The sequence below is a fragment of the Pelophylax lessonae genome (assembly GCF_965119305.1).
Source record: "Pelophylax lessonae genome assembly, chromosome: 9".
Taxonomy (NCBI): Eukaryota; Metazoa; Chordata; class Amphibia; order Anura; family Ranidae; genus Pelophylax; species Pelophylax lessonae.
The window spans coordinates 32672480-32691740 of NC_138776.1; the positions used below are offsets into that span (position 1 = coordinate 32672480).

Below are 19261 nucleotides of genomic sequence, written 5' to 3' on the forward strand. Positions count from 1 at the left end.
TCAGGGTGACCCCACTATGCAGATTCTGGGTTAGGGGTATACATATATATATATATATATATATATATAAAACAACAATTTTTAAGAACTTTTTTTTGCCCGATTCATAGTCCCTGGGGCATGACCCAGAACCCTAGGCACATTTTAGGGGCATTTATTGGGTTTTAGGTTCAAAATGGTGTTTTTTGATTCCAGAAGTTCGGGTCCTATTGATTTCAATGGGGTTCTGGAATCCGAACCGAACTTTTGGGAAATTCGGGTGTTCTGGTCGAACCAAACTTTTCAAAAGTTCAATCATCCCTAGTCTCAACATGAGCACCAGTTGGGCCCCACAAGTATAGCCAGTACACTACTAGAGACCAGTGGCGAGAAGAGGACTTGTCAGGGTATAATAGGACCTATCAGTGCAGGGAATTATCTGTTACATGCACAAATGCAAAACTGGCCATAACAACCCTGTTAATGGAGTCCCCTTCTACCCCCCAGGCCTCATAGCAGCCATGTGGTCTTGGCTATGCCAGTGGATAGAAAGTCTGGAAAGATGTAAATATTACAGTGAGTGAAAAGCCCCTTCTAGAACTCTCACAATGAGGGAAAAGTCCCTCTTAGACGGTTGTCACCATTGGACGATATTATATTTTCTCCTCTTCTGGAGTACAACTGTAACATTTTGTAACATCCATAACTTTATGTCCTATTGATAATGGTCATCATCAGGGCAAAAAATAGCAATGACCTTTTTTGAAATGGTTTTATGCCATGAACTATTTAATAGGAGGATTTGGACCATCTCAACTGTTCCATGTTTCCATATTCTAGTGTTCTAAAATTTCAAGGTGGGAAATGGGTACTCCTTATTGCAGGCCATATGAGATTTAAAAGACAATTATAGACCTCCCAACAATCCCCGCTCCCTTCTCCACATGGCAAAGCCCGTCCCCCATTGTATTTTTTGGTTTATGTCCCCTTTTTCTGTTGTTTTTTGACCAGTCACCTGATGCACAGGGTTATCTTCCTACCATCTTCATGCCAGTTCTGTTCTGTGCATCAATAAGAGTCCAAATGTGGAAGTTCCTTGAAAAACTAGGCTCACAAGAAAGTTTGTTGCCAGGAACGGAGTGATTGCCAGGGCTAGAGGGGATGCAAAGTTCTGCGATTAAATATGAAAAGGTAGAGTACTATTTTGGGACTTTTTTACAGGGGGAAGATATTTTTGTTTTTGTTTCACTTTATTTTTTATAAATATTTTAAGGAAAAACAGTATTAATACTGTAAACATTACAGCAGACACAACCACCACATATAGCAGTAATGATATAAGAGAAAAATGTTACTGTAGAAAATAAGTAACAGTAGAAAATAAGTAACAAGAATGTAGGACAGGAGAACAAAAATATGTACATAGACAAAAATTCAAGCTACAATTGCTTTCACATATCCATAGTAAAAGAATAGATATCCAAGTATATGACATCTCCCGTTTCCAATGTCTTGTGATAATTAGTTTGGTGGATAGCGAAATGTTGGCTATAATTTTACAATACAAATGTGAAAAGACCTCTATCCCTTTGTTCAGGATTGCTAATGCAGTGTTTTGGGGCGTGAGAACACCCGAGACATCAGACGGATTTGGAAGCAGGGAAGCGATTTTTAAAATAAAAACATTTCAAGGAAGATTTACTATAGGACCTGGAAATCCTATTCTACTTTGTATGAGGCTAGGAGTTTGCATCCTTGTAGGTATGTAATGGGTTGTATCTTGGCTTTTCTCCAAACTGGAGTGAATATGTATCTGGCCGTGAGTATGATCAAGGGTTGGAATTTGACCTTAGAAAGCTTTTTTTCAGAGGCTGATTGCTTCTCATTCCTTGGTGACTGCTTTTGTACCAAGTATCTCTTCCAGGTATACCGGTGTTCCGTGAAAAAACCATACCCGTAAAAAATCCATACCCTTGTCACTTCCGGTGCACCTACGTCAGCACCTACGTCATTGAACAGCTGAGGGGCTTACTAGTGCGCATACTCGGAGGGTATGGAATTTTGACAGAGTGTGTAACGTTACACCGCCTCAGCTGTTGCGGCGGTTACATTAAAACAGCTCGGCTGCAATATGAGTCATCTCCGCTCCTATCCCTGTCACTTCCCTGATCTCGGCTACTAAATATAAAAGCGGCGGCGGGTGTATGAAAATATAAATCACGGAGCCGAGATCTCATTTAGGTCATTTAGAATTCATAGACCCGCCGCCGCTTTTACATGTACTTGCCGAAATCAGGGAAGTGACAGGGATAGGAGCGGAGATGACTCATATTGCAGCCGAGCTGTTTTAATGTAACCGCCGCAACAGCTCATGCGGTGTAACGTTACACACTCGAGCATGCGCACTTGTCAGCTGTTCAATGACGCATCCGGGGCTGTGAGCATGCGCACTGCTACGCTGCTCAGCTGTTCCATTACGTGTCTGACAGGAAGTGACGTGGGTATGGAATTTTCACGAGGTATGGTTTTCTAACGTTACACCGGTCTTGCCCCAGTGAGATTTCAATTTGTTTTTTCTCTTCTACAAAAACCTCAATATGAGTGTATTTGCGGCAATCCCTTAGTTCTTTTGAAGCCAAAGGTTGTGTTCCTGATTGCCATTACTTAAGATCGTAGGGTTTCAGAGCTGGCAGCTCTTTCCTGTAAGGAGCTGTTTTTGGCATTTCAGCATGACAAGGTAGTTCTTCATCCTCAGCCATCTTTTATGGCTAAGGGGGGTTTCGCCCTCTCCCCAACCAGAACATTGCCTTAGTTTCCTTTTGTCCTAAGCTTCAGAGACAAGGCTCTCCATATTTTGCATGTGGTTTGTACTAATCAGAATTTACCTGAAGTCAGCTGCCATTATTCGGCAATCAGATTTTCTCTTTGTACTTCCCGAGGGACCAAGTAAAGGTCACATAGCTGCTAAGTCTACTATTTTCCACTGGATGTGGCAGAGTATGTCTTAAACGTATGGTTTGAGAGATGAGCTATCACATCCAGTGATGGCGCAGGAGTGTAGGTGCCTCCTTGGCTATCCATCATCAACCTTCAGTGGCTCAGGCAGGGGCGTAACTACAGGGGTTGCAATTGCAACCGGGCCCCATGCTACAAGGGGTCTGTGCGGCTCCCCTGTACACCTGGATAGGAGGGGTGGTGGGGGCACCATGTAGAGAAATCACTATCCTACTTTTTCCTCCTGTAGCTGCAGGAGGAAAATGGAGGAGATTGGTTCCTCTGTATGCTGCCCCTGCCACTCCTCCTATCCAGTTCACTTGTGTTCTGCTGTCTCTGGGCCCCTGTGTGCTCCCCTGGTCCCCCCCCCCCCCCACTGTGCTGCCCCCCCCCCCCCTACTGTGCTCCCATTCCTCTCCTGCTGGCTACTCCAGGGGATGTGTCACAATAGAGAGCCAGGAAGGGGTCGGTAAATATGTAATTTACCTGCTCCTTCTTTTTCTGAATAGACAGAGTCATAGTCAGTGACATGACAAATGATAAAAAATAATACAATACCAAAAAATAAAAACTACTGACACCAGTGGGTGAACTTCCAGGATCACAAAGGTCACACTTGCGACCGGGCCCTGGCATTCCACCACCGTGGGGAGTCCCCAAGATGGCAGAAAGGGGGCCCACTGCAGAACTTGTGAAAGGGTCCCACTGCGGGACCGTAATAAAGGGCCCCGCAACGAGAGTAAAGGGCCCCAGGATCAGTGGGAAGAGCCTCAGGCTTGAAGGGAAGGGCCCCCTGAGGGGTCCAGGGGGCCCTTCATGGTTTCTAGCACCGGGGCCTTGCAGATTCTAGTTACACCTCTGGGCTCAGGTCTGCAAGGCTACTACTTATTCTTCCGTTCACAATTTTTCAAAGTTCTACCAGGTGGATGTGAGAGCCACAGATGATGGTTTCTTTGGGTGTACAGTTTTGCAGACTGCTACGCGAGAAACTTCCTGTTTTCTGGTTTCACTTTTGGGACCTGTTAGCTTGTTGTTGTGTTTCCTCCCCTTATGTTAGGTGCCTTGGGACATCCCTGTTAGTAAGGATTAATAAAGCTGCTGTGTGTCCCGTGATGTATGATAAAGAAAGGTTTGATTTGTGGCTTACCTGTAAAATCTATTTCTTGGAGTACATCAGGGGACACAGAGATTTCTCCCCTCTGTATTGTGGTTTATGGCTTGCTACAAAAACTGTAGGGTAGGAGTTGTATCTAGGAGATGACTTCATGTCTTTTTTGCTTGTGTGCAGTGACCTGTAGGTGGCACATAATCCAGTTAGTAAGGATTATTAAAGCTGCTCTGTGCCCCATGATGTAGTCCAAGAAATACATTTCACAGGTAAGCCAAAAATCCAATTTTTGTTAATATCAGGCTGTGCTTAAGAAGCAGTAAAGAAGGTGATCCATCATCTCCAGGTGATACACGGAGATTAAACAAATCTTCCTACATAAGTTGTACCTATTTATCTGCAGTCTTCTCTTCTCTACAGCCGTTCAAAGCCCAGCATTTTTAAAGCTTGGAAAAAAAGTGGGCAGAGAGCTAAGACCACACTCTGCAGAGCTCAGTGAGGGGAGCTCTAAGAGCTGATTGGAGGTAAGGGACACAGCCCCTTCACAGAGCACACAGGAACAGAGCTGAGGGTGTCAATCACAGGCGGTGTGCTGTAGCTCCCTCCCCGTCACCTTTTTTCACTTGTAGTGATACAGTGTCACCACAAGATGGCCCTTGTGGACACCCTTGGTGAATGTGCCACGTCCTAATTATTCAATAATCAAGCTAACCTTTTTTCACTTGGTGTCGGGAAAACTTGTCAGAAGTGACTCCTACAGATAGCAGAGGAAGGAGGCGGCAGACAGAAATGACATTTAGTACTCTAAATTGAGGGATATGCTTTGTTCATATTTCATGTCTTAGGTTTACAACCACTTTACATTTCTGACTTAAATGCACCAGTAATGGTTCCTTTAATTACCTTTGTAGAGGTTGGATGTCATGGGCTCATTGACGAGCTCTGGCGTATGTTCCAGCAGAATCTTCACGGACTCCAGGTTGTCATGGAAGACAGCAAGATGTAACGCAGTCTCTCCAACAGCACCTAGTAGAAAGTCTATCATTATGAGACAGGGTGTCATAGACTTATTGACAAATAAAATACAACGGAACAGGTTTTATAAACTCTGGGGATTCCCTGAAGAAGTCACGTGCAGTGGCGTAACGCGTAGGGCCTCGGTATACCGGAAGCAATGTACAGACAAGCTCGCTGCTCGTGGATGTGACACTCTTATTATTTTTTTAAAAAGTGAGTACTTTGATACTATTGTTTTAAATAAAATTTTCCAAAAGGGGGTCACGCTATAGAGTTTGTTTACCCTCTCACCCACATATAATATCGAGTGACTCTTACATCCAAAAAGAAGGGAATCCAGACGTCACAAAGCATCACTTTAGAAGAAAAGATCAGCAGATAAAGGGCTTCTTTTTGCTGTTACCTTATCTACTCTTTCATCACCTGAAGATCACATCATCGATTGCATTTTATATTCACAACTAGTGTTGAGCGAACATGGACTGTATTATTCGGGTCCGTACCGGATAATTGGATTTTTGTTACCCGGACACGGACCCGAAAACTTTACTGTATGTTCGGGTTTAAAATCCGTGTTCGGTAATTTTATTTCGTGTATGTAATGGCGCGGTTTTAATGGCGGGCTTTCAACAGCCGATCAACAAGCGTTTAACTGGTATACCGTAGAAGCCATCACAGCCATGCCTACTAATGGCATGGCTGTGATTGGCCAGCTGAAGCATGTGACCCAGGTCTTTATAAGCTAGAGACACAGCGCGGTGCGTCAGTCTGCTGTAGTGTAGGGAGAGAGCACACACAACGGTGCTGACTGCTGCTGATTAGGGACTGACAGGGAAAAACAACATTGTGCCCGAAAAGAATGCAGGGACAGGTCAGAGTGTAGGCAGGGAAAGATATTTGAGCATTTTAGGGACAGGCTGGAGAGAGTAGGCAGAGATTAGGAGACACAGGACAGAACAATCGTCCGTTAGCGATCTACATCGATTTTGCTGTGTGGGGGGTGGTGCAGTGAACAATCTTTTTGCCCTCACTTGAGCCCACTGAGGAGGAGGAGGGAGAAAAAAATATATTTTTATCAGTCTGTTGTGTGCAGCGTTCAGCTATATTTTACTATAGATTGCTGTTCTAATCTGCTATTTAAAAATTTCAAATTTAAAAAGGGAAGAGCAAGTGCTCTTAAACTTGCCATGCTCTTAACTACATGTTGCTGCCATTTGCAGCACTCTAGCCCTTTCCATTGGTTTTTTAGAGCCATTTTAGTGCCTGAAAGTTCGGGTCCCCATTGACTTCAATGGGGTTCGGTGTCCGGGTAAAGTTCAGAAAAAGTCCGGGTCATGGACCCGGACTTTTTTTTTCCAAGTTCGGCCGAACCCGCCGAACACGGACATCCAGGTGTCCGCTCAACTCTATTCACAACGTGTTATATGTCACATGGTGTAGGACACTATATATGTTTTGTCACCCCTTCCTTCCATTATTCATTTTAATTTTGTTATTATTGACTGGTTAGTTACTGATTTAGCTATGTGATTTAAGTTTTTCACTGTTTAATATTTTTATTTTATCGTCTATACCTAACAGCGCAGCTCTTCTATTCCATTTTCCAGTCCCATATAAAGTTGCAATTCGGTAACAAAGCGGATGACTTTTTCAGAGAATGGGGTAGTGTAAACTTCTACACACTAAGCAGATACTAGATACAACTAGCAAGGGATTGTCACTCTTTGTAGATTGCCATGTCTCTTTCTGTGGTCTTACTATTTAACCAGAATAGAGTACTTACCTCTTATTAGTGGGTCAGTGGTCTTCAAAGTCAGCAGCTTCTTCAGAGCCCTTGTCTGATTCCTCTGTGCATACTTAAGGAGGGGCAGCTCCTGAATCCTGTGAGAACAGATTGGGTTATTTTTTTGCACAAGATACCTATGGTAGCACAAAAACTCATATGTATAATGAAAAGAAAGGAAATGTACATAGTAGCAGACAATATTTTTATAAGGTTATCCATAATTCTTTCAACCTTTGTTTTCCCTGGATGAACCCTTATAATCATTTTCAGGTCTTTGTGAAATACTGCTAAAAAATATTTTAAATATTATACATTATTGTGATCTGTGAGTTGTAGAATGTTTTAAATAAAAAGACTAAAGAATGTGACACAGGTAGAGTATTTGACACCCCAGGCAGATCTGTTTAAGAATCGGTTCACACTTCCGCGTGTGCGGCGATCGCATGTAATATCGGAGCGCACTGCTCCTTCATTACATGCGATCGGATGTGCAGTGCAAATTCAGCCATACACTTTGTATGGCTAAATTCGCACTGCACCCGCACAAAAGTCGCACATGAGGCATTTTTTCAGCCGCATCAGGATCGGATCGCACAGTGGTTCACACTAGTGCGATCCGATCCTGTGCGAACTGTCAGATCGCACTGTGATATGCGATCAAACTGGGGGTGTCCTTAACATTTCATTGACACCCCCAGCGTATCGCATATGGCAGTGTGAACTGCCAGATGTGCGTTTGCGATGCGGGAACAGGCTGCGAATTCGCAGCCTTCCCGCATCGCACAAGTGTGACCCGGCGCTGACAGTCCTACCTGATCTGTACAACAAAATATTTTCAGTCAAAACTTGAAAATGAGGGGAAAATACAGTTTAGAAACACTAACCGTAAACATTGTGGTATATTCTAAAATTATTGGGCAATGTAGATGTGACCCCTTACATTGGTGGTCAATGGAAAATTGCCCACTAGCATTGATGGCCAGTGGAAAATTTTCCTGTTGCTTTGGTGGTCAGTGTATATGTAGCTTGAAGCTCGAAGCTCCAAGACGGTGGAGGAGAAAAAATAAAATTATTCTCTATGGATATTGTTGCCTGAAGCTCTACAAATTTCTGGAGCTTTTTTGTATCTTGAATTGGGAAGAAATGGTAGAGAACAAGGTCCACAAGGCTGAAACGTGTTTACATCTGCTGTCTATTACCATGACTTTTATAGAGAATCTTGAGCAAGCAAGGAGTTGCGGACTGTCTTTCCTCATAAGTGTAGATGTAACCCCTAGCTTTGGTGGCCATTGGATAATTTGTCCATTGCTTTAGTGGTCAATGTAGATGTAACCCCTTACATTAGTGGCTAGTGGAAAAATTCCCCTTTGCCTTGGTGGTCATAGTAGATGTAGCCACTTACATTAGTGGCCAGTGGAAAATGTCCCCATTGCCTTAGTGGTCAATGTATGTGTAACCCCTTATATTGGTGGCTTTTGGAAAATTTCCAATTTTGCCCTAGTGGTCAATGTAGATGTAACCCTTTACATTGGTGGCCACTGGCCAGTGGAAAATGTCACTGTTGCCTTAGTGGTCAATGTAATTGTAACCCCTTATATTGGTGGCCATTGGAAAATCTCCCCCATTACCTTTGTGGCCATTGGAAAATGTCTCAATTGCCTTAGTAGGCAGTGTGGATGTAATCCATTCCCTAGCATTGGTGGACAGTTGAAAAAATATCTGTTGCCTTATTGGTGAGTGTAGATGTATCCCCTACATTAGTGGCCAGTGGAAAATGTCCCCGTTGCCTTAGTGGTAAATGTATATGTAACCCTTTACATTGGTGGCAAGTGGAAAATTTCCCTGATGCCTTAATGGTCAATGTAGGTATAATCTCTTACATTGGTGACTATTGGAGAATTCCCCTTTTGTGTTAATTGTCGATGTCGATTTAGCCCCTTGCATTGGTGGACAGTGGTAAAATTCCCCGTCTCCTTATTGGTCAATGTAGTTGCAACCACTTGCATTGGTAGCCATTGGAAAATGTCCCCTTTGCCTTAGTGGTCAGTATAGATGTAGCAACTTTCATTTGTGGCCAGTGGAAAATTGATCTCTAGCCTTGGTGGTCAGCGTAGGTGGGAAATTAGTTTTCTAATTGCTCATTGCTCAAGGAACCTCAAGAACCACAGAAGGAACCCTTGGATTCCATGAAACCTTGGTTGAAAAAAGGCTTTTTCAGAGCACTATCATTCAAGGTAAACTGAATTATACAGCAACTAATCAGCAACCCACTTGAACTGATCTGGCAGCAGGTAGCTGATATCCAATGGGTTTTTTATTTGGGTTACTTTAATTTGTATATTACTATTTCTTGAATAAAGATAGGTGCACACCTGATCACCTAATTCTATAAACCTACTGAAGAATCATGCAAGTCTTTCTTTCTTGGCCTGTAGTGCTTCTCAGTCTTTGCATATTTGCATTAAAAATGTGCGACACTGTAGCTTAAACTCTGCTATCTAATTTTTTATTTTTATCAGATGGATACAGATATTCATCTTCCCCATTTTTTTCATATGTTTCCATCCATGTTCCTACTATTGCTAGTCCACCTTAAAAGCCAGCACCTCAGGTTTCCTGTAGTAAAAATATTCATTTACTTAAAAAAAAGATGGCTTGTCCATTTCAACTTGTCCAGGTCTGTAAGCATATCTGAACAAAAGAACATATAGTGCTAGCCAGTGGTGTATTTTGGTTTTGTGCTGCCCTAGGCAAGACTAAAATTGGTCTCCCTCCCTCCTCCTCCTCCTATGTAAATTTGCCCCTCTCCTTTTTTAACAGATGTGACTCCCTCCAAAATTGATGGACCACAAGTCCCAGCATGAGTTCTCACGAGAGCGGGGTTGAGAGGGGATAAGAGAGAGAGGGGGTGGGGGAGGGAGGGAGAGTGAGAGGGGGGTGAGAGAGAGAGAGGGGATTAAAGAGAGAGAGGATTAGAGAGAGGGGGGATGAGAGAGAGAGAGGTGGGGATGAGAAAGAGGGGGGATGAGAAAGAGGGGGGATGAGAGAGAGAGGGGGGGAAGAGAGAGAGAGAGAGGGGGGGGGTGAGAGAGAGGGGGATGAAAGAGAGGGGGATGAAAGAGAGAGAGAGCGAGAGAGAGGGGGGGATGAGAGAGAGGGGATGAGCGAGAAAGGGGGGATAGAGAGAGAGAGAGAGAGAGAGAGAGAGAGAGAGAGGGGTGAGAGAGAGAGAGGGACGAGAGAGAGGGGGACGAGAGAGAGGGAGGGATGTGAGGGGGAGAGAGAGAGAGAGAGGGGGAGTGAGAGAGGCGGCTCTAGCAACCAGTGGACAATAGAGTCTCTGGTGGAGGGGGGGGGGGGCGGCTTTTATGCTGCCCCCCTGCAAAGTGCCGCCCTAGGCCTGGGCCTTGTTGGCCTACCAAAATACAGCACTGGTGCTAGCCCCCTAGGAGCCACTGTAATTTACCTGATTCTTTCCCAAGATTAGTGCAGAGGCAGCCAGGCACACAGCAACGATTCACTCACTCTGGCTCAGTAATCAGTCTAAGGGATGTCTTTTTAGGATTTTTTATTTTTTTTAATATATGGCTGAAGAACCTAAGTGGGGTGTAGGGTGATATGGGATAAACTAAATTTATTGAATATTTGCCGGAGGACACTCCACTTTTCTAAACCTCCTTAAACAGTCTGTATGCAGGAACAAGTACAGATGGCCAGAACTGAGTCCTTTTTGAAAGATATCCCAGTAGGATCTACCAGCATTCCCACCCAAAGGAAACCGCACACAGTCACAAGGACCCTGAGCTCAGGTCAGTATTTACAATGCCATGTCCATCGTATATTCTTCAATGAGGGAGAGGTTATTGCTCACAATGCCCCAGGATAGCCAGACCCTTTCTAACTTTCAACTCTTCAGTGATCTCTCCAGACCAATTCCTTAGGTTAAACCCTTTGATTAGTACCAGCAAAGGATCTTTAGAAGTACTTTGCCACAGCTGGAACCCCAACATGCAGCAAACTCCAGCAGTCTGCCCAAAGGGGCAGAAACCCCTCAGGCTGGAAACTCCTCTAGTAGGACAAGCCAATGGCTGTTCCAGTTCTCAGGCTGTTTATGTACTTTCCAGCCACCTACTGGGACCACCTCCCAGGGATTGGCTGAAACAATAAATATTCAGGCTGCCCATTTGCCTTCCTCAGTTTCCTATGTTCCAGAAGCCTCTAGAAAGCAGGGGAGGGCGATCAAATCTGAAGTCTGTGAAATCCAGAACAGCTAAAAGCAATCAACAGCTGCTCCACTGTTTACAGAGGAGCCAAAAAGAACTACAATTCCTTACATCATAGCAACTTAACTAGGAGGGTGCTACACACAAAAATATAATATATTTCAGTACTTGGCAATGTAGTGGCTGCATTTGTTTTAGACTTTTTTTCCCCCTTAATTTTCTCCTGGTTATCCTGCCATGACCACACTTCCTGTCCTAGGGTAATAATGCATTGTCACCATAGGACAGGGCTTTAGAATGTCTTCCTCTCTCATCTTCTCCATAACATAGGTGGAAAGTGTTCTGCAGTTGACAGAGATGGCTGGGAACTATGCTAAACAATACATCTCCGGTCACGCCGGTGCAACTTGTCATGCGATTTGATAGTTTCCAATCTCACCCTATTGTCCACAATGGAAGCGGTCAAATCAGATGGAGTCCGAGTCACACCGATTTTGAAAGTAGTTCTTGCAAGTTCAGGTGCGACTTGCATAGACATCTGTGCATGAATTTGCACAGATGTCTTCCAAATCACACCTGAAGTCACACTGACATGCGGCTTTGAAATTGTGCGGCTTCAAGTGAAGTTGCACGATTTTAAAGTCGGATTCAGTGTGACTGAAGACTAACAGTCAGAGAGTACAGGAGGTTGTGAGCGCATTCATTTTCTGGCAGGATCAACTGGTATTGTTTAGCACTTATCCAACTTATGTAACAATACGTAATCAAAAGTTCATGATTAGGATGTGCATACACATAGCAATGTTTAATAATTAGGATATTTCTTTTTTTTTTTTTTTTTCCAAATTAACCTAAAATATAGATATTATACCAAAACTGGAGCAAAACTAAGATAAGCATTAAACAAATTGCTCCTGGTAGAACTTAGATCTCACCTCCATTCTCCATGATTGGGTGAATGTGTGATTCGTCATGTTGGTAAAGAAGTATCAAGAATACGTTGGATACGCAATCAGACTGCAGAAAACGTATTTCTCGGTTTATTAACCACTTAAGCCCCGGAGGATTTGGCTGCTAAACGACCAGGGGGTATTTCGCGATTCGGCACTGCGTGACTTTAACGGACAATTGCGCGGTCGTGCGACGCTGTACCTAAAGGAATTTGACGTCCTTTTTTTCCCACAAACAGAGCTTTCTTTTGGTGGTATTTGATCACCTGTGCGATTTTTACTTTTTGCGCTATAAACAAAAAAAGAGCTTCAATTTTGCAAAAATTACAATATTTTTCACATTTATTTTATATGAAATTCCCCAAAAAAAAAAATGTAAAAATCAAAATTTTAACATTTTCGGCCAATTTGTTTTATGCTACATATGTTTGGTAAAAAAAAAATCGCAAAAAGCGTATTTTTATTGGTTTGCGCAAAAGTTATCGCGTTTACTAACAAAGGGAAGGTTTTTTGTCATTTTTGTTGTTTTTTCTTAACGCGTAATGGCGGCGATCTGAGATTTTTTTTTGCGGTACTGCGACATTGTGGCGGACAGATCGGACCCTCTACTGACATTTTTGACACTTTTGGGGTTACCAGTGACATTTCTACAGTAATCAGTGCTATACATATGCACTGTTACTGTAAAAATACACTGGTAGTGAAGGGGTTAACTTTATTTGAGAGGGAGGGGCTGTGTGTGTCCCTAGGGGCGTGATTCTTACTGTGATTGGCTGTGGCTTGAGGTGTAAGGACACTGATCAACGGTTCTACATAATAGAACCGTATGATCAGTGTTTTTACACCGAGGAGAATGACAGGCGGCTTGTTTACACAAGCCGAGTGACTTTCTCCCTCTCCCCCAACGATCGCCGAGTGACCGGCGGGACATCGGGTCTGCTGGTCACACGCGTGGGGGGGTCCGTGACCGCGCGGGGGCGTGCGCTCGCTCCCCAGACCCTCCCAGGCTAGTGACGTTAATTAACGTCACTCTGCCTGGCCGGGGCTGACCGCCGCAGTAAATTTACTTGCGGCGGTCGGCAAGCGGTTAAACAGCACAGAAAAAGTAAAGGACACATGACATTTCATGCTTTAAAATGCTTGTGAAGCACATTAACGAAGCATGTTAGCCGTATCCTAACGCCAGGGCTGCTGTTAGAAATCGCGGGGCCCCGTACAGACTACCTGGCAGGGCCCCCACAAGAAACTATTAAAGATATATTTAGCTAAAATTACAACAAAATCACTATTATCAGACACAAATATAACATAACTCGCATAATTTCTGCTAAATCTAAAAAAAAAAAAAAAAAAACGATGTTAAATAAAAAAAGAAGATGAGATGAGAAAAATATACAGGCTGGGCAGTTGGAGCTCAGTGATCAGAGAGGCAGAGAGAGAGAAACAAAGTTACAATTTACAAATAATCTCCTGAGCAGAGATAAGTGCTGGGAGGGGGGCCCACAGAAGGGAGGGGGATTAGTGAGGGACAACTGTCTCTTTCTCAACAGATAAAAGCTGATAGCAGGGAGAGGGACAGATCAGATTCAGGTGCTGGAGGAAGATTTCTGTATTTGTTGTCCATCACTAATCCCCCTCTCTGTGTGGGCCCCCCTGTGTGCTCGGGCCCCGTACAAGAGGGCTGGTGGTCCCCCCCTATCAGCGGCCCTGCCTAACACATCCCGTATCCTTTCCATAATCCAGCTGTGCAGTAAATCTTTCATATTCTTCGATCAAAACAAAATTACCCAAATAATACTGATAAAAAGAAATAATAACGACAGATACCATTTATTATTCTGTCTGATTACTTTGTATCCAACTCAATTTGAGTGTATTATTGTAAGATTCTGGTACCTCTGGTACCCTCCCTCACTACTGGACCCTTCTACTACTAACCTTACTAGTGATAAGTACCCCACAGGGGAATCCTCCATAACCTTACTTACACTATCTACCTCTGCACATTAAGGACTGTTACTATCTATGCATACTAATTCTATCATCTGCACTGTTACATAGATTGCTAGCTCTTGAGTCTACTACCATCTATCCTTGCACTGGGTTAGTCTATCCTGTATTGGTCATCTGCTGTCCTTACCACCTGTTACCATACTCGATTACTAACCTATCTGCATTCTACCTAATACCATCTAATACTCTCCTGAACATTTCTATCAAGTGCTTACCATCTCTGTCACTGTTCACACCTGTCCCTTCAGCACATCATCTTCATACTATCATATACATCCTATCACTCCAGGAACATCTTATTGAGTGTGTATATCTGTATGCTGAAGCTGACAGGCCCACAGTGATGAGTCTGGAGAGTTGGATCTGGTTATTCAACACATCTCTACATGACTACTGAGTGGAGATTCTGCAGCTGCAAATCCAGCCTACTACAAAAACGCAGGAGCGTTAAAATTATACAGTACTGTATAGTCATCATTGTTATTTTTTAACTAGTTTGCACTCAAACACGTTTTTATACATTTTTTGTGAACATTTTCTGGTTTATATATGCTGGATCTGTAAGGCATTGCTGTGTCCCATTTTTGTTTTTTCCTTTTTTTTTTTTTAATGTTTTTTGTTTTTTTAGGAGTGTGTCTATGGGAATGTTTGACCATTCTTCCAGAAGTGCATTTGTGAGGTCAGGCACTGATATTGGAGAGAAGGCCTTGCCCGCAGTCTCTGCTCTAATGCATCCCAAAGGTGTTCTAGGGGTTTGAGGTCCATGCCTTTATGAACCTTGCTTTGTGCACTGGTGCGCAGTCATGTTGGAAAAGGAAGGGGCCATCCCCAAACTGTTCCCACAAAGTTGGGAGCATGAAACTGTCCAAAATGTCTTGGTATGGTGACGCCTTAAGAGTTCCCTTCACTGGAACTAAGGGGCCAAACCCAACCCCTGAAATACAACCCCACGCCATAATCCCCCCTCCACCAAATGATTTAGACCAGTGCACAAAGCAAGGTCCATAAAGACATGAATGAGCGAGTTTGGGGTGAAGGAACTTGACTGGCCTGCAAACAATTCTGACCTCAACCTGATAGAATACCTTTGGGATGAATTAGAGCGGAGACTGCGAGCCAGAACATCTCATCCAACATCAGTACCTGACCTCACAAGTGCGCTTCTGGAAGAATGGGAAAACATTCCCATAGACACACTCCTAAACCTTGTGCACAGCCTTCCCAGGAGAGTTGAAGCTGTTATACCTGCAAAGGGTGGGCCAACTCAATACTGAACCCTACCGACTAAGACTCCATTAACCGGTTCCCGACCAGCCACCGCAGATACACTGCGGCAGGCTGGCTCCTACAGGCAAATCGCCATACATGTACGGCACTCGTCTGAAGGCTGCAAGCGCGCCACCGGCGTCGCGCTCTGCCCACATTCATCCCCGGGGAAGCCAGCCGGGGAAGCCAATGCGGCAATCTCTCCCCGCTGAGGGAGAAGGACGGTCGGCTGATGTAAACACAGCCGTCAGTCCTTCTCCCTGCAATGATCACAGAGACTATGTGATCCTGCTATACAGGATCGCATGTCTCTGCAATCATCTAACAAGCCCAACCCCCCCCCCCCCCCCACAGTTAGAATCACTTCCCTAGGCTTACATTTAACCCACAGACAGTGTTAACCCCTTCTCTGCCAATGTCATTATTATAGTAACAGTGCATATTTTTAGCACTGAATTCTGTAGTACCTGGTACCACTGGTACCCCCAAAAGTGTAAAAAATGTCATTAAGGGGTCCGATCTGTCCGCCACAATGTCGCAGTCCCGCAAAAAAAAAAAAAAAAAAAAAAAAAAAAAAATCGCAGATCGCCGCCATTACTAGTAAATGATAAAAAAATAAAACAAACAATAAAAATGACATAAATCTTTCCCGTAGTTAGTAGACACAATAACTTTTGAGCAAACCAATCAAAATATGCTTATTGCGATTTTTTTTACCAAAAATATGCAGCAGAAAACAAATTGGCCTAAAAGGTTAAAAAAAAAAAAAATAGATTTTTTTTTTAAATGTCATATAAAAGAATGTGAAAAATTATTATATATATATATATATATATAGCACCCTACAGGGTAAGTGCTAGGTAACAGTATAGTGAGCCTTGGCTGCCTAACAGCAGGGCCATGATTTTCAGCTAGGCTGTCCTGTCTCCCAGGTGAGGCTACTTAGAGGGGAGTCTCCCACATGGCTCCATGAGAGGATTCTCATTGGGCAGCGGAGGAACCCCGAACAGTGGCCCAATCAGACCTGTATCTACCCCAGAAGGCAGATTCTGGGAGTGGGTATAAGTTTGAGGGGGGCCCATGACGCATCGTCTTTGGCGTGAAGCAGAGTCCCAGGAGGGAGAGTGTGGCTGTCTCCCCTCCTGTAAGAAAGATCGGGTGTCTCGGGGGGCTGCCTGAGAATCCATAGAGTGCTGAGCTGAGCTGCAGAGAGGATCCAGTGTGCTGAGGACCAGTGGAGAATAAGGGGTTCAGTTCCAGGAAAGCCTTCCAAGGTCGTCAGTACTGTTAACTGCCCCTGGGTGTCTGCCAAGTGTAGAGGGGACCACTCCAGTGAAGGTCCCAAAGATCCAGGAGCTAGCTAGCGGTAAATGGGGTGCCTAGTCAGAGGACCCTGAAGTGTTAAAGGGGGTGCCTAGTGAGAGGACCCTGAAGTGTTAGAGGGGGCACCAGCAGTTGGGCCCTGAAGGGTACAATGTTAAGAGCTGCAGCAGCACAAGCAGTTACAAGGAGCTACCTCAATCAGTGAAGGGCTGGAGGGAGTTGTTCAACGGACTTTTGAGCTCAACAGTAGTGCCAGGAGTCAAATGTCCTACAGTCCTGGATCTTCTGAGTTAACCTGTGTATTAAAGTCGAAGTTATAGCACAATTCAGAGATACAGTACAAGCGCTAGGAAGCGTTAGCTGCCATTCAGTTGGCGTCAAGACAGCGCTAACAGGCATTTTCCTATACAGTGTCCCAGTTAAACCTAGTTGAGCCAAAGGAGTATCCCACTCATTCCCTTCTCCCATCCCCATTATCAAATAAACAAAACAAACCAAAGATGCCGGAATGGTCATTGTCTCAGTTCTCACACCTGGGTTCACAACTTAAGTGTGTTGGAAGGGTTACCGGTAACAATGGAAGACCCATATCGGGCCCAAGGCCTAGAAATATTGCTATATATATATATACACACACACATACACACACACATTATATACATACACACATACACACATACACACACACATATACATATATGGGCTGTAATCAAATGTCATGCAAGAGTAGGAATACATTTTTTATTAACTTACATACAATAGGTTGTTCATATTTCATCTGTTCGTAGAACAACTCTTCTTTTTCTTCCTTTTCATTGCAAGTTAAAAAAAATGGATTCCAAGCAGGAGATACGTGCCATCACTGAGTTGTTGATGAAGGAGGGGGTGCAGGCTGTTTGACATTCACAGAAGATTACAGAATATTTACGTAGAGGACACCTTTGACAAGAGTCACTAATGAAAGTCATCACTCTTGTCAATGGTGTTATCTCTGTAAACATTCTGTAGAGGAAGAGTCAAAGAGGGGTACACACGAGGCACGATCGTTCTATTTTTGTACACAATTTTCAACATTCAATTCAGACTTTCCAAATGAAAATTTCCAAAGGGAAAAACCCCAAATTAGTTCCCATACGTTAACAGAACTAATGATTTTCAATTAATGGGTTCTGTTTTTGTACACTTTTCGTATGAGAAATATCAGAAACACTGCGCATTATCAGAAAAAATAAGAAAAAAACAACAAAAAAAAAATCCATTGTCGTATGAGAATTTTTGTACATTATTTTGTTCCTCAGTTTTTGGTTTGCTGTGAAACCTCAAGGAAAACCAGATGACTTTTCACCCGATTTTCTAATAGTGTGATCCCCCCTTTACTCTACCAACATGTGAAATTTGAACAACCTATGTGAAGTCAAGAAAAGCTATGCCCACTTTTGCAGTACTTTTAGTACAGCCTTCGTATATACTGTATACAGTATATATATATATATATATATATATATACATACATACACATACATACATACACACACACAGACTTGTATAAAGTACTCGAAATTTCTACTTGAGTAAAAGTACAAGTGCTCGATCAAAAAATGACTTGAGTAGAAGTGGAAGTGCTCGCAGAAAAAGTTACTTAAGTAGAAGTACTAAAGTATTCAACATTTTTTTTACTTAAGTATTGCAAGTAGTTTTTTCAAAAAATTTGCTACTTAAGTACTAAAAGTAAAAAGTACCAGTAGTTTTGAAAAAAAAATTCTACTCAAGTACTGAAAGTAGAAGTACAAGTACTGTGTTATGTAGTTATTAAAGAAAGAAGTCAAAAGTTTGAACATCATATTGTTTTTATTATTTCAAATGATTTATTCAAATGATTAACCTGTGTTTGTTAGTAGTTTCTTGATGCACTTTAAGCGCTGTAGCACCATTTATTTGTTTGTTTCATATTTTCTTTTTATTGGAAAGATTTGGTATAGCAGCTTTTATTATACACAGCCTTTATTTTTGTATGCGCTGATTTACAAATGACATTATACACATTTTTTTGAGCTTTATGCAACCTGCCATCTACTGTTCTGGCAGTGGTAATTTTTTTAAAAGTAACGAGTAACTATGCAGCACAAAAAAAAATACTTGAGTAGAAGTATTGAAATCATCGAAAAAATGTAGTGAAGTAAAAGTAGAAATAGGAGAAAAAAATTCTACTCTAGGAAAGTACAGATACTGCATTTCGGTACTTAAGTACAGTACTTAAGTAGTTCTACTTCGTTACTATACATCTCTGCACACACATACATACACACAAAATTACCAAAAGTATTGGGACACATGCCTTTACACGCACATGAACTTTAATCGCATCCCAATCTTAATTGGTAGAATTCAGTATATTGAGTTGGCTCACCCTCTGCAGCTATAACAGCTTGAACTCTTCTGGGAAGGCTGTCTACAAAGGTTTAGGAATGAGTCTATGGGAATGTTTGATTAAAGTGTATTTGTGAGGCCAGGCACTGATGTTGAACGAGAAGTCCTGGCTCGCAGTCTCCGCTCGAATGCATCTCAAAGGTGTTCTGTGGGGTTAAGATCAGGACCCTGTGCA

General features: G+C 42.9%; 1 protein-coding gene across 1 annotated transcript in view; it reads right to left on the reverse strand.

Moving 5' to 3' along the window:
- Positions 1–19261, reverse strand: part of LOC309563654 (transient receptor potential cation channel subfamily V member 5-like) — a 91544-nt gene that overhangs the window by 65646 nt on the left and 6637 nt on the right. The window contains exons 2-3 of the mRNA XM_082268228.1: positions 6882–6979; positions 4985–5107 (exon numbers count right to left, since the gene is read on the reverse strand). Coding sequence (XP_082124354.1) covers positions 4985–5107; positions 6882–6979 — 221 coding nt within the window. The remainder of the gene's footprint in view (positions 1–4984; positions 5108–6881; positions 6980–19261) is intronic.